Below are 14,253 nucleotides of genomic sequence, written 5' to 3' on the forward strand. Positions count from 1 at the left end.
TAATATCTAAGAATAAAAAATGAATATAAATCCTAAAGGCATAAATGAATATCAAACAAATAGACACCATTAGATTTAACATAATTGAATAGCAAGTAAAGGGTAGACACTCTCTGGGTATCCAAATAGTACAACATGGCATATTCGGATGTCAACAGCTATTCAGATTATTTGAGTATATATATATTTGTCCGATGTCTAAGTTTAATATTCAGGAATTTGGATTATATATGTGGATGACTATAGAAGTTGACAAGCACTTACTTCAAACCTTTCTGGGTTTTGAGCTGGTTGTGCAGAAGCTGGCATGGTTGTGTGATATTGATCACTTGCCCTCTGCAACCACCCTGTCTGTGGTGAGTCTATACAACATACAACACACAAGTCTGTAGAATGTCACTTTTGTCACCAAAAAATTTCAGTTTCATTCATTTATGATTTTTTTTTTCATGACAGACTTTGTGTTCAATTTTTTTAATTCACTAGAGCGCTCAAAACATTAATTTTGAGTACATTTTTGGGGCGGCCTCTATAAGTTACTTTGCAAAGTAAAAACTCACTGTTTAATTCAGGAAAAATATGTGAAGAATTTAATCTAATTTAGAGCCAAGTTATATAATGAATCGGGATAGACCAATTCTGTGGACTTCTCGCAAGGTGTGGCCATGGGTCTATCGGGGTTGACCGATTCTGTGGACTTCTCGCAAGGTGTGGCCATGGGTCTATCGGGATAGATCGATTCTGTGGACTTCTCGCAAGGTGTGGCCATGGGTCTATCGGGGTGGACCGATTCTGTGGACTTCTCGCAAGGTGTGGCCATCGGTCTATCGGGGTTGACCGATTCTGTGGACTTCTCGTAAGGTGTGGCCATGGGTCTATCGGGGTTGACCGATTCTGTGGACTTCTCGCAAGTTGTGGCCATGGGTCTATCGGGGTTGACCGATTCTGTGGACTTCTCGCAAGGTGTGGCCATGGGTCTATCAGCGTTGACCGATTCTGTGGACTTCTCGCAAGGTGTGGCCATGAGTCTATCGGGGTTGACCGATTCTGTGGACTTCTCGCAAGGTGTGGCCATGGGTCTATCAGGGTTGACCGATTCTGTGGACTTCTCGCAAGGTGTGGCCATGGGTCTATCGGGGTTGACCGATTCTGTGGACTTCTCGCAAGGTAAGGCCATGGGTCTATTGACAACTCCCTGTAATATTTGAGACACAAAATGAAAGAGACCAATCACTTACTAGTAGAAAACTTGGATAACTGAAATTGCTAATTATATTTGTTATGTATATACTGATTGTCAATTACAAACAATTTGATTAAATAGGTTTTGACCTGCAAGTCCTGTGATTAGAAGTCAAGTTCATATCCAACTGAGCAACAGCATCTCCAGATGTCTGTGTTTACTCTTTAAAAACATTGATAAGGAAATTAATGTGAATTTTACACACTGCATAGTTGTTATGCTCTGAACATGGGTCGTCATCTACAAAGTGCTTGTAGCACAGGAAAACCTCACACACGACACAAACAGAAAACACCTCGTCTGCACACCAAAAGTGCTCACAAATTTCTACATGATGCTCCTGCCTGCCTCTAAGCACCTCTCCAAGAATGCTGATACATTCATCGTCAGTAAAAAAGTATTATTTCAAATGAAATCTGTCATCCCAACATAAGGGTGACAATTATTAGAAAACATTAAAAATATATATATATTTATACATATTCACCGTAGTGATTTTCTCATTTAAAAAAAAATCCATTAAAAAATACATGTCCTTTAATCATGTATGTATAACGTATGCCAAATTATTTAAGATGTAAATACTGCATAAAGATGAAATACATACCTTCTGTGACAGCTCCTCCAAGGTCAGCTCTCTTTCCTTTATCTGTTATACATTATACAGAAAAACAGAATGGATTTAGCAAAATGATAGGTCATATGCAGCATGCCTGAAGGAAAGGGGGGTTACGATTTAATACTGAGAATATCCAGCATATCACATTGACAAAAAAACCAATGGGCCATTTAGCCCACAAAATGTTCATTAAATGTTGATGCAAATAAAGTTTAGAGTGTTATTTTCATGCATACAATTTTGAAAAGTATTGAATAAGTAGCACCCCCCCCAAAAAAAAAAAACAAGTCATGATAATAATACTTCATCTATGATAGTATGATATAAATATTGTATGTATAAAGATCAAATATATACCTTCTGTAATATTTCCCTCTATGACAGCTGCAGCTCTCTCTCCCTTTTCTGTCAGAAATGGAGAAAAAACAGAATGATTGTATGTAGTAATCTGATAAATGGTATGCAGCATGCCTGGAGAGGGGGGGGGGGGTACATTTAAATACCAAGACTATCCAGCATATCACAATTAAAAAAAATACAGAGGGTCATCTAGCCCCCCAAATGTTAACAGTTTGATACAAATACAGTTTAGAGTGTTGTTTTCATGCATGCAAGTTTGAAAATCATTGAAGAAGTAGCACCTCCAACAAAACAACACTACATCTATCTTCAATAGCTACAGTATTAATGGTTCAGTAAATTAAATAAATTTATAATAATCATCTTGACCTGACCAAACAAATACTGGTCTGCATAATGCTGGGTCATAAAGAAAATGATTTTCTCACCTCTTAGGAATTTCAAAGGAATATCGTCATCATCTTCATCCGAGTCCTCTCTCAAAATTTGTAGCACCTTGCCGTGCCATCTCTCCCTCCCCCATGGCATGACGACTGCATCTCCGACCCTCGGATGGCGACGATGAGGACATATAATGTCTTTATATTCAACTACGTTCTCTGATTGGTTCCTAAAACATCTAATCAGCAGCAGTGTGTCTGGCTCCATGACTGTTACTGAATTTTTTATTAGGAAAATTGAAGGAAAAAAAACACAGAAAATCTGTGAACAGTGAATGCAAACAAAATATGATGGCTTTCTCATAATCAGGTCAGAACCAGGTGATTATTCGTCTAGATCTGTAAGAACTAGATCTAGACTTTCTAGTCTACCGACTACTGCATTTAAGTAAATGGTAGTAATATCTAGTAGTAGTAACCAGGGGGAGGGGGCACTTCACTTGATGAGTGGATACCATGCTTGTCCATGGGGTTTCGAAAAGCACCCTAAACAAGTATTTTCCATGTTCTGACAATTGCACCCCTTAACAAGTATTGGCGTGTGAATCCATACCGTTATTAAGTATTGGAAACAAAAATGGTACCCTTGACAAGTATTCGCTTAATTTGACACCCTAAACAATTCCAGCACTCACAAACGTCTGCTTTAGATCTACCTTTACCTACCATATTTTGGGTTTCGTATCGCCCCACCTCCCACGCCTCGCTCTAATCGGACCCTAAACACATAGTGTTGGCGCAATTGAAAGAGTACATTTTAGTGTTTTTATACCCTCACAAATTTGACCCGAAACACGTAGCTTTCCTAGCGAAATATATACCCTTATTTCAGTATTTTGGTGTTTTTCACCCTTACGATACGTACGTAACGTGCCCAATCTCGAAAAAGATACCCTTTCTACATGTTTCTTTGGACACGCATGGTATCTCCACTCGTCAATGGAAGTGCTCCCCCCCCCCCCCCCCCGAGTAGTAACTAGACCCTTTACTATAGTAGGCCTATACCTTTTGTAGTCAAGAGATCAAGATTAACATAGAAAACTTTGAATCCCATGCATCAACATACAAATTATAATAGTATCATTGAACAAAGTAACACTTTTTAAACAAATTAGACTTTGCACTTGGCCACTCAACACAACAAGAGACCCACAGCCAGCCAAGCACAGGCAAAATGACGCCCAAAATCATACAGGCACACAATGTCAGTAGGTCAAGATCTACTGAAGACGAGAGTTTGACATTTACCTTTCACAGCTAGTACTACTACTAGATCTAGTAGTAGTACTGCACATACAATGTAGTGATTATATAAGTGTCCTACTAGTAGTACATAGTAATATTAGCCTACTAACAATAATATTAAACAGAAAACAGTATTGAAAATACAAACAATACACGAATTTCGACAAGTGGGACTTGAGATCTAAACAAACAAAAATATGGCGTAATTTCACGATTTAACTTGTTTTGGGGGAATTGCCTTCATTGAAACACAGTGTGCCGGTTAAAATACTCGTAATGAACGATATTGTATAAAATGAAATTAAAATTTATATTGAAAAGCTGAATTTATCATGCTTACCGGACGCTCTCCTTCTCCCGTTCGGAATTAGCGCCTTTCTGCCGGGCTGAATTTTAGCAAAGCCGGTTATCGTATAAAGGCTGTAACGTGTGCGCATGCGCACGATCGCACTGCGCCCTTCTGCCGGGAAGTGATTTTGTCTTCCATCTGCTAGTGCCCTTTGATTATTGACCATAACTTTAAAAATAAACATTTCCCAAAGCCGGGATTTTTTTTAAAATGTTGGTCTTTCCAAACCCTATCGATTTATGAAAAAAAATGAAAAGTGAAAATTTGGACGAAATTCCCTGCTAGCGCCCTTCTGCCGGGCATACGACGATATATTATATTATTCAAACAATAAAAAAACAAAGAAATAGTGAATGAGGGACATCATCGACTGTCTCATTTGCATGTCACCGAGTTGTGCATACCAATGTTTTGTTAAAAATAAAACGAAACTTTAAAATGTCATAACTTTCTTATGTTTTATATAAAACACATCTGTAGGATTTGTTGTTGCTGTTATTGTCGATTGACACTTTTGTTGGCTATATTGACATGATTGATGACTCTTGAACATAGTGTAAGAACTTTGTGAAAGGAAACATAGATTTGGGTGAATTGAAAAAAAAAATGTTGAGTTTGATATGTAGATTGAGTAAAAGTGGATTTAATCCCTTTTACCATGTTTGCATGTAAACTCTTCATAGGTGAAATACAACGAGGATGAATACATTTTATGCTATAGCTTTCATTATAACTAATAATTACAAACAAGAAAAATTATATCTGAACATTATCGAGTCGCTGTTTATCTGGTTGACATATGCATCTATTTATATGGATATTTCCATGAAAATATGAAAGAACAATGACAACAAATCACTGTAAAGTATCGGTTGGTTTCTTTCAAAAAAAAAAATATTGAAGAACAAAATCATGCAAGGATTTAACGATAATACTGAAGGCTAGTGTATATGACAAACCATTTTCCTTACCTAAATCAAATATTGATATGCATCAGTTAAGTAAATATGTAGGGTAGACTCGTGTGGTCTAAATATTTTCACAAATAAAATATTTACGTTTATTGGCGCTAAATTCCGGAAGTCTAAATATTTTTACAATTAATAAATTTACGTTTATTGGCAATAAATTCCGGAATTCATTCCCCAAAGCTTGCATAGCTTTAAACAAAAATTGATAAACATATTGCTTTCCAAACACAATAAGAGCAGGGCCCGCTGGGAGAACAGTTTCATTACTGAAGTGGCTTCCCTGCGTAAATATATTATTTATCATTATCATTATTATTATTACATTTCATGGCAACAGTGATTGACTTGCATATAACCTCCTTCTCCTCCCCTTCTTTTTACTCTCACACATCAGATTTTTTTCATTCTCGTTCATGTAAAATTGGTTGTGAAGACCATTCTTTCCATTCAGCTTGAACCCCCTCCTTTTAACATTTTTAAACAAAATCCTGCGTATGCTAACTGATTCGTTCCATTGTAATTGTCTAATTATTGTATAGTCAGTCTAAACAGTGTCTTTGTTTTATTTTATGAAAAACATTAAAAAAAAACTAATATTTTTTCTATACATGTTCACCTTTTCAACTTCATATTGTAATCCGATTTTTTTATCATATATGTATTATGATGAGTTGTGAATGAAAACGAGAGTGGAAAAATAAATTCAAATCAAATCAAAATAATTAACATATTTCAATCTCTAGATGATTGAGATATTTGATTATGTCGCTACCTCCGACCAGTGGCATTGCTATAATTTGTAGTTCTTCAGTTTCTACCGTTTTTGTTCCATTTTTTTCATATCTCCTCTCTCTCTCTCTCTTTCTCTTTCTTCCTTTTCTATCTCCCCATCCATGTCTTTATCTTTCTCTCTCTCTCTCTCCCTCCTCCATCATTCTCTCAATTTCTTTCTCTATCTCACCATGCAATGCGACTTATTATTATTATTATTGAATTCGAATAATCAGCGACTATCTGTAATGTTTCAGTAAAACGAAATAAGTATACAAAACTCTCTGTATATAAAATTGTATTCTAATTGTTACCACTTCCATTTCTCCTATTACTCTGAATACGTCACTAATTCAAAATCTCGATATCCTCAAGTCAAATTTATCCAATCCAATTCACTTACATCATAAATCCTTCCAATCCGCTTTCTCGTATACATGTACTATATCTTAAGCAAAATTTGAAACCTCAGCAGCTACTTATATTTGAAAATTTTCTGTTGATTCATATTAACCCCCAAAGTATTAATGATAGTAGATTTTTTATGCTTTGTGTATTTTTATAATTCTATTTTGATACTGTTATGTTTAATGCTGTTTTTATGTAAAAGTTCTGTACAATTCAGCTCTTGCTGCGAACAGTCTTTGAATAAAATACCATTATTATTATTATTATTATAAATTTGTGTTTTAATCATCTAGACCTTTTGTAAATAATGTGATTACTGATTTTTTCTGTAAAAACTTGAATACATATTTTTTACGCCTGTACTCAATTCAATTCAATAAAAAAATGTTTTATCGAAACATGCCTCGTACTCAAAGGCTGAAAGGCTTAATAAAACACGTTTTCAATTCGCAATAACGAAATGATACCTTGATCATATACACAAAGTCATATAAGCGCAATATAATTATTTTTGTAATACATGGAAATTTATTGTTGAAAATAAAACTCATACATTTTTATTGTATTGAACATTATACATTATGAAGTACATAAATTATAATCACTAGTATACATTATAGGGCTAATTTTACATGCATGAACATTTTCAAATAACAAAAGCAAGATTTTTAAAAAGTCCATTGCTTCTTTTGGTTAACATATTCAACACAAAGATGGGTGTGCCATCCAATGGACAATGGTCGACCCCACCCCACAATACACGAAGTCACTCTTGTCATTAAAATAAAGTGCTAGCTAGTCTCCTCTCCTTCAAGTCAGCCATTATAATCTTACATTCATTCATTGCCTTTTATACTTTATCTACTATTGTATTAGCTTTTAAAATGTACAGCCTTTTAATGCATTTTACTATGTGTTTTACTACGTAATATTGTGCCAACACAAACTTCTAAATGCGATTTTTCCTGCTCCGGCTGTATTTCCATGTGCGATTGTTACTATCGTGTTTGATCATCAAAGAAAGACCATTTTTGAAATTGAAATACATCCATCATTACATGGCAATTTTATGGAAATCATCCAAAAGGAAACGCACATTATTAAAAAGTAATGAGTTAGCTATTTACGTATGGTATAATAGTAGAGAAATTTAGGTTATATTACGCGCGTTACCATTTTTAATGGTCACAATTCCAGGCTGTTTTCCATCGCTGCATATTACGGCTATCACGTGATATAAATTCATAGCTTCTTTATTCTCCTGACATGAGTAAAATAATTTATGTTACTTTTTTCAGCGCTAAATAACGATAAAACTGAAATTAATCTGGAGCAACACAAAATTTGATCAATTGGATCACCGTAAGGTGTATGTCACAGAACGGATGCAATAATGGTAGGTGATAACGTCGAAAATCATTATTGAGGAATGCAAATATGCCATAATAGAATGAAAATATATGGATAATGCACGGATCTAGCGTCAAAGAGCTTGATCTGCATGTTCATAACATCCATATAATTTACAAAATCAAAGAAAAACTGTGTAAGCTGGTATAAAGATCGATTTCTTGATGTAATGTCAGAACATACCCACGACTAGGTTCGAATAAGTGAGTAAGCATATTGACAAAAATACAAACAAGCAAAAACAAGACCAGACAGAACAAAGAACTTAAATGAATCATGGGTATTTATAGGCCTAGAGCGTTTCTGAAAATGAAAACATACGATACACTGTTAGAAAAAATAAAAGAAGTTCCTGCAGCAGAGTCTCGAGAACACCTGTAATCTTACCGAATTGCGTAATAATCATTCTGTAAATTCATAAAACAAGATTTTTTCTGCAATTTAACAGAACAGGTCTGTTTAAAAAGGGGAAAAGGGTGTTTTATTCAAGGAAATTTGTAAGATTCCATACATCAAATACCAATTTCCTGTAAGATTACGCAATTCGGTAAGATTACAGGTGTTCTCGAGACTCTGCTGCAGGAAATTCTTTTATTTTTTTCTAACAGTGTGATAAGACGCAGTAATAATTGCCCATCCTCGATCAGTATCGTTTGTTTGCTTGTTCGTGTTTCATTTGTTATTGTTTTAGAGGATAAATAGATTTTTGAATATGAGAATATTTTCCCCATCACATGCTACCATGTTCCCCGATGACGTCATTATCACACTAGATGCAACAAGATGACTGGATCCATACCGCAGAGTATTTGATAAAGGGAGTGATGCTACTCTTCTCTTCTTCATGTCACCCTCACACATCACCTGATCAATCACACACGTCTTGTACTCATCATTTGATGTTACGACGTAGAGGTCGTCTGTCATACGATCAACACACACATTTAGGATGATATCACTGTGGGGGATATTCTTTTGGGTGCCCCCACTACCCCGTCTGTCAATGATGAACGCTTTGCGATCTCTTGGCCATGGTTGAGCGATGATCTGACCTGATGACAGCACACCACGCATTGCTATCTTCTCTCTACACTTGATGGTATTGATAATCTTACCGTCAACTGGGTTGATGACGTATATCTTAGACTGACCCGATTCAGCAGCGATGATCATCCCATCCTGGTCAGTTGCTACATGCACCCATGTGTCATTATGCATTGTGTTCCTTGGTATTGTGACGTCACTGATGTGATTCCACTGTCTGTCGTATATACTGATGCATCCGGGTAAACTGCGTCCTTTGCAACCTTTGATGTATCTACCACATACTACCTTGTCATCATTCAGAGTTGCACATGAGAAAACCCATGATGTCTCACAGCCATTGATGACTCTCTGAGTGCCTTTGCTGGAAAGATCTAACATGTAGGTATGCCTATCAATTGTTGCATCTCTGACCATCGCCTTGTCTACACATCCAACGATGCGCGGGAATGTCAACTTATCTCTGACATTGATTGTATCGATGAGCTTCCACTCTCCATCATACCCAGCAATTCTTCCATCATGCTTCTCTCTCCCAACACCCTTCACAAACTTCACACCTGATACAACACGATTTATTTCTTTTACCTCACCCTCATTCAGCTGCTTCTTTAGTTCCTCACTCACTGATGCATGCACACGATGTCCATCTATTACAATATTTTTATCGTCTTCAAGAGTTCTGTCCAGTGTCTCTTTTGCTTTCTCTGTTGATTTTGTGTCGTCTTGCCATGATTTCTCAAGCTCTCCAATCTTTCTCTCGATCTCTTGAGCGATCTTCTGAATGTCACCATGAAGAATGCTCTGTTTATCACTTATCAGTTGTCGTCTTTTTTCTGCATTTGAACAGTTTTCTTCATGCCGCTTCTTTCTTTCCTCATTGTTCCTTTTAATTTTATTCTGGATCCTTAAAATCTCCTCCTGGAGTTTTTGATTTCTCGCATCGATTTCCTTGTCGATTTTATCACCATATTCCTTTTCCCTGGCCCTGTCTCTTTCAAAAGCCTTTACGACTTCGGAATCAACTTCATTCACAATGGTTCGCAAATGTTCGTCGGCGGTTGGTCTACATTGACAAATCTGCTTTCCATAAACTCGACATAGTTCTAATTTGCCCATCGTCGTTTTCGTTAGGATGCAGAGATTTGCCTTGATTTCAAGGAGGGCGTCCTCTATATCCTGACGTATGCAGTGTTGCCCATGGTGATCTATCATCGCGCATGAAACACACAAAGCTTTATCGTGACTTTTGCAGTATAGATCCATGATTTTATCGTGTTTTTCGCAATAAATAACAAGCCCACCTTTTCTTGCTATACCGATGCATTCTTTCTTCAAGGCACAGTCATGGCAAAGCTTCTTCTTCTCCTTCACGAAGAACGTCACATCAGTAAAAGATTCGCAGTCGACTTCTTCACAAACGACGCCCTCTATTGAGCCAAGACTGAATTTAGACGCCATGTTGAACTGCTTGCCGAAAAAGAAGAAGACAAGAGTAAAATGTGTATGAAAATGAAGCTCTAGGGAACAAATGCAGGAATTGAGACAAAATGGGAGAATATATAGCAAAAAAGGCAAGGAGGTGAGAAATGTAAAAAAGAAAGGCTTGGTTGGCATGGTTGGTCGGCACTGACTTTATTCACAATGAAATAATTCAGAATACAAAATTACTGAGAAGGAAAGATATAACAATAATTTTTTTTATACTTTGCCGTAATATTTTAACAAAATACTAAATATCATAACAAAATGGAAATAAAATTGTAGGGATGTCTTGTTCTTCCTCAGGGTCTATGGGGATTGGTTGAAGGCAAGATAGATTTAGTAAAACCCAGGGGCGGATCTAAGATTTTCCAAAGGGAGGGGGCAAGAGTGGATAAAAGGCCATGATGGGAGAGACAAACGGAGAGACAAACAGAGGCCGAGAGTGGAAGATAGAAAAGAGGGGGGGGGGGGGGGTTCGTACCAAAGCATTCCGTATTTTCAACTCGATCTTCCTTCTCCATTGGCCCCACTATTGTTTAATATCTTAAAACGTTTACCATCTAAAAACTATACAAGAACAAATTTATTCTTTTATAAAAATGGTGAAATCTGGCCATAGTAATGCTCTTTATATAGGCCTACCGCAATACACATCTTGCTTCTGTGTATAAAAAATGCCATTAAATAAATCGTAGCTACACAAGATAACATCATCACACACACTTTCCTTACCTTTGTAAGTCACAAATAAAGCCGAGCTGAATTTAATAAATTCTCCGCGATAATAATGATTTGTTAGAGGAAAATTCGTGTAATGGTAAAACATGCACGTGAATTACTCGAAAAAAAGATGTACAGCGATTAGTTGCTTGTGCAAATGAACTTCAACTAGTGATGTTTTAGAAACATACTAGTATTCAGAAATGACTCATTTTGCATGTATGACATTTGCCAAAGAAATTTGACGAGCAAATAAAAATGGAAGGCGTCGCTTTACTCAATGAATTTCAATTCAATTAAATGTTATTCAACCATAAAACTAAGTATATTTACAAAATCACAAAACAAATTAAAATGCAAAGTTATGGTTTTGGACCACAAGTAAAGGAAATGTGGATTGTTTAAACAATAGCGTGTGTTTTTTTGTTGTTGTAATCTTTACCCATTGCATGTGACTGTGTTCTTTTATTTGGTTGTTGGTTGTTCCTTTATGTTTTAAAAGAATACCCTATTTGGTGATTATTATTCATCTAGAACACATTATTTCTGTATTTTTAACGAAATATCATAAGAATATTACTCTGATATTAGTATTCATAACCCCATGATGCATAAATTTCTTGTGAATTTATATGATTCATTCAATCTTACAATAACTATATAGATCTACCCAACTCATGATGAGGAAATAAACGTTATTGGCGTTGAACCCCATAGCGATGGACAGGAAGGGAATCTCCCAGTGTTTTTTTTTTTATTTACAGTAGCCATCACAATGTTTGTTAGATCATTGTTACGTTGACACTGCAATGACTACACATGATGCTGAGAGTAGGTACCATGAAGGAATTAACGTGACGAAGTTAAAATGAGAGTTGACAACATCACCTAACATAAATTTGTAATCACTTTGTAATTCAGAAGACCATCAAATATCTTTCCAAGCGTTTTTTTTTGCTCGTTCGCCGGTCGACCGAGCAAAGAATACTCCGAAACTCGTTATAGCGGTAAATCTTGAGCAAGTAAAAAAAAATAGTTCAAATGATACTCCATGCATGAGACTTTTCAGCAGCAGTTACAGTCCTATAGTTCATATAAATGCTTCCTAAAATTCCTAGATCATTGTCTCATAATTTTTAAATGTAGTATTTACCCATTGCATGTGTGCTCTTTTGTTTGGTTGTTGGTTGTTCCTTTATCTGTTTTAAAAGAATATTTTACTCTGTTTCTGTATATGACGTCGATACGTGTCAGGGAAGGGCGGCGGGGGGGGGTCCCTGATATAACCGGATTTAATCACATAATGTGGCGTGCCCTGAGGGTTACGTCTTCCGGATGATGATGTTAAAGGACGGTGTGTGCCTGTAACATAGAGTTATATAAAAAGTTTAGTACGTATTTAACTCTATGGCCTGTAATCAAAGCTATGTGGGGGAGTTACAGATGTAGAGGTTCGAAGTTCGAGCCCTGGACACGTCTTTCGGATGGTGACGTTAAAGGTCGGTCCCAGACGTAAATAATCATATCTGATTGATACACGTCGATATTGTTCCTTGCTGTCATCAACGATGCTTGTGAAAGTGACCATCTATTACACTGGAAGTATGTAGATGATATGAGTATCATTAACACAAGATTTGCGTATGAATCCCCGGAGCTCACTGTGAATGCCTTACGGAAGTTACAAGATTGGTCCCACCTTAACGGAATGACCCTCAACCCAGTCAAATGTGAAGCAATGCAAATATGTTTCATGAAGTCGCCTCCTGAGCCCCCAGTGTTCAGAATTAATGGCCAGTCATTGAAAACTTTGGACACTGTTTAAGTTCTTGGAGTGAGACTTCAAAGTGATCTTAAGTGACAGTGTCATGTAGACTACATGCTCCAGCGAGCGAATGGGAGAATGTACATGATCAGGATATTGAGGAGCCACGGTCTTTGTGTGGATGATCTGTGTACAATCTACGTTGGTTACTTAAGACCCCTCCTGGAATATGCGTACCCTGTGTGGAGCGGCGGACTCACAAAACAACAGATTGCTTCCCTAGAACGAATTCAGAGGAGAACTGTAAGAATTATTCTAGTTCCCCGCTTCACATCATATGATATGCACTAGAATCACTCCACTTAAAGTCTCTTGCAGATCGAAGGAAAGATTTATGTCTTTCCTTTGCACAGAAACTGGAAAAGAATGAAAGACTATCACACCTGATCCCTAAGCCGAAGGATGTCGGCAGAACCCTAAGAAACAGTAGGGTCAGGCAACAATTGAAATGTAGGACTCAAAGACTTCGACAAAGTGCCATCCCTTACCTTATTGACTTATTGAATTCTATGTAAATGCCTTTAGATAATTACTTTTTCAACACCAAACTGAGCTTAGATTTTTTTTTCTCTCTCTCTGTCGTTTTAATCTTTTTCATGTTCATAACAACTGCATTATAGCACGTTTGCCAATCGTTCTATGTATCAATTAATGTATATGAGTTCTCACAGAGTTTTTTTTAACTTGCCAAGTCTTCCGGAATTCAAATACATCTGTTAGCCGTCCTACAAAAACCGTCCTAAAAACTCAAATACACACACACAGTAATCATATCTGATTGATACACGTCTGACAAAACTCAAATACACACACACAATAGTCATATCTGATTGTGGAAGCGTCGTGGTGTAGCGGTTCTGACTCTCGCCTTGTAATCAGAGGGTCGTGTGTTCGAATCCCACCATGGCCTAGCGTCCTTTGGCAAGGCGTTAATCCACACTTTGCCACTATCCACCCAGGTGTTAATTGGGTACCCCGTAGAATGTGAAAGCCTATATGCATTATGCCTAGCAATTGAGTCTTGGAACTCTTGTTGGAATGCTCCCCAGGGAGTGGAGAAGTGCATACATTGTATGCGGGCATGCAAGGATCCGATGACCGGGGTAATAATATGTCTGTAAAGCGCTTAGAGACGTAGTTCCGATGTATTAAGCGCTATATAAATGCGGAATATTATTATTATTATTGGTACACGTCTGACAAAACTCAAATACACACAATAATCATATCTGATTGATACACGTCTGACAAAACTCAAATACACACACACACAGTAATCATATCTGATTGATACACGTCTGACAAAACTCAAATACACACACACAATAGTCATATCTGATTGATACAAGTCTGACAAAACTCA

The 14,253-nt window shown here is 36.8% G+C and overlaps 3 protein-coding genes across 3 annotated transcripts; 1 reads left to right on the forward strand and 2 right to left on the reverse strand.

The window, feature by feature from the left end:
* The first annotated feature begins 616 nt into the window (after nucleotides 1–616).
* LOC121426556 lies at nucleotides 617–1,208 on the forward strand. The gene is made up of 2 exons (XM_041622903.1): nucleotides 617–708; nucleotides 862–1,208. The coding sequence occupies exons 1-2, from the start codon at nucleotides 666–668 to the stop codon at nucleotides 1,206–1,208; spliced, it is 390 nt and encodes a 129-aa protein (XP_041478837.1). The 5' UTR covers nucleotides 617–665.
* A 573-nt stretch (nucleotides 1,209–1,781) lies between these two features.
* LOC121426557 lies at nucleotides 1,782–2,870 on the reverse strand. The gene is made up of 3 exons (XM_041622904.1): nucleotides 2,651–2,870; nucleotides 2,220–2,267; nucleotides 1,782–1,892 (listed from the first exon to the last, which is right to left on the reverse strand). The coding sequence occupies exons 1-3, from the start codon at nucleotides 2,868–2,870 to the stop codon at nucleotides 1,810–1,812; spliced, it is 351 nt and encodes a 116-aa protein (XP_041478838.1). The 3' UTR covers nucleotides 1,782–1,809.
* Nucleotides 2,871–8,434: 5,564 nt separating this feature from the next.
* On the reverse strand, nucleotides 8,435–10,321 carry LOC121426363. The gene has a single exon (XM_041622643.1). The coding sequence runs from the start codon at nucleotides 10,319–10,321 to the stop codon at nucleotides 8,504–8,506; it is 1,818 nt and encodes a 605-aa protein (XP_041478577.1). The 3' UTR covers nucleotides 8,435–8,503.
* Nucleotides 10,322–14,253: the final 3,932 nt, after the last annotated feature.

This window comes from Lytechinus variegatus, chromosome 13 (assembly GCF_018143015.1).
Source record: "Lytechinus variegatus isolate NC3 chromosome 13, Lvar_3.0, whole genome shotgun sequence".
Lineage (NCBI taxonomy): Eukaryota > Metazoa > Echinodermata > Echinoidea > Temnopleuroida > Toxopneustidae > Lytechinus > Lytechinus variegatus.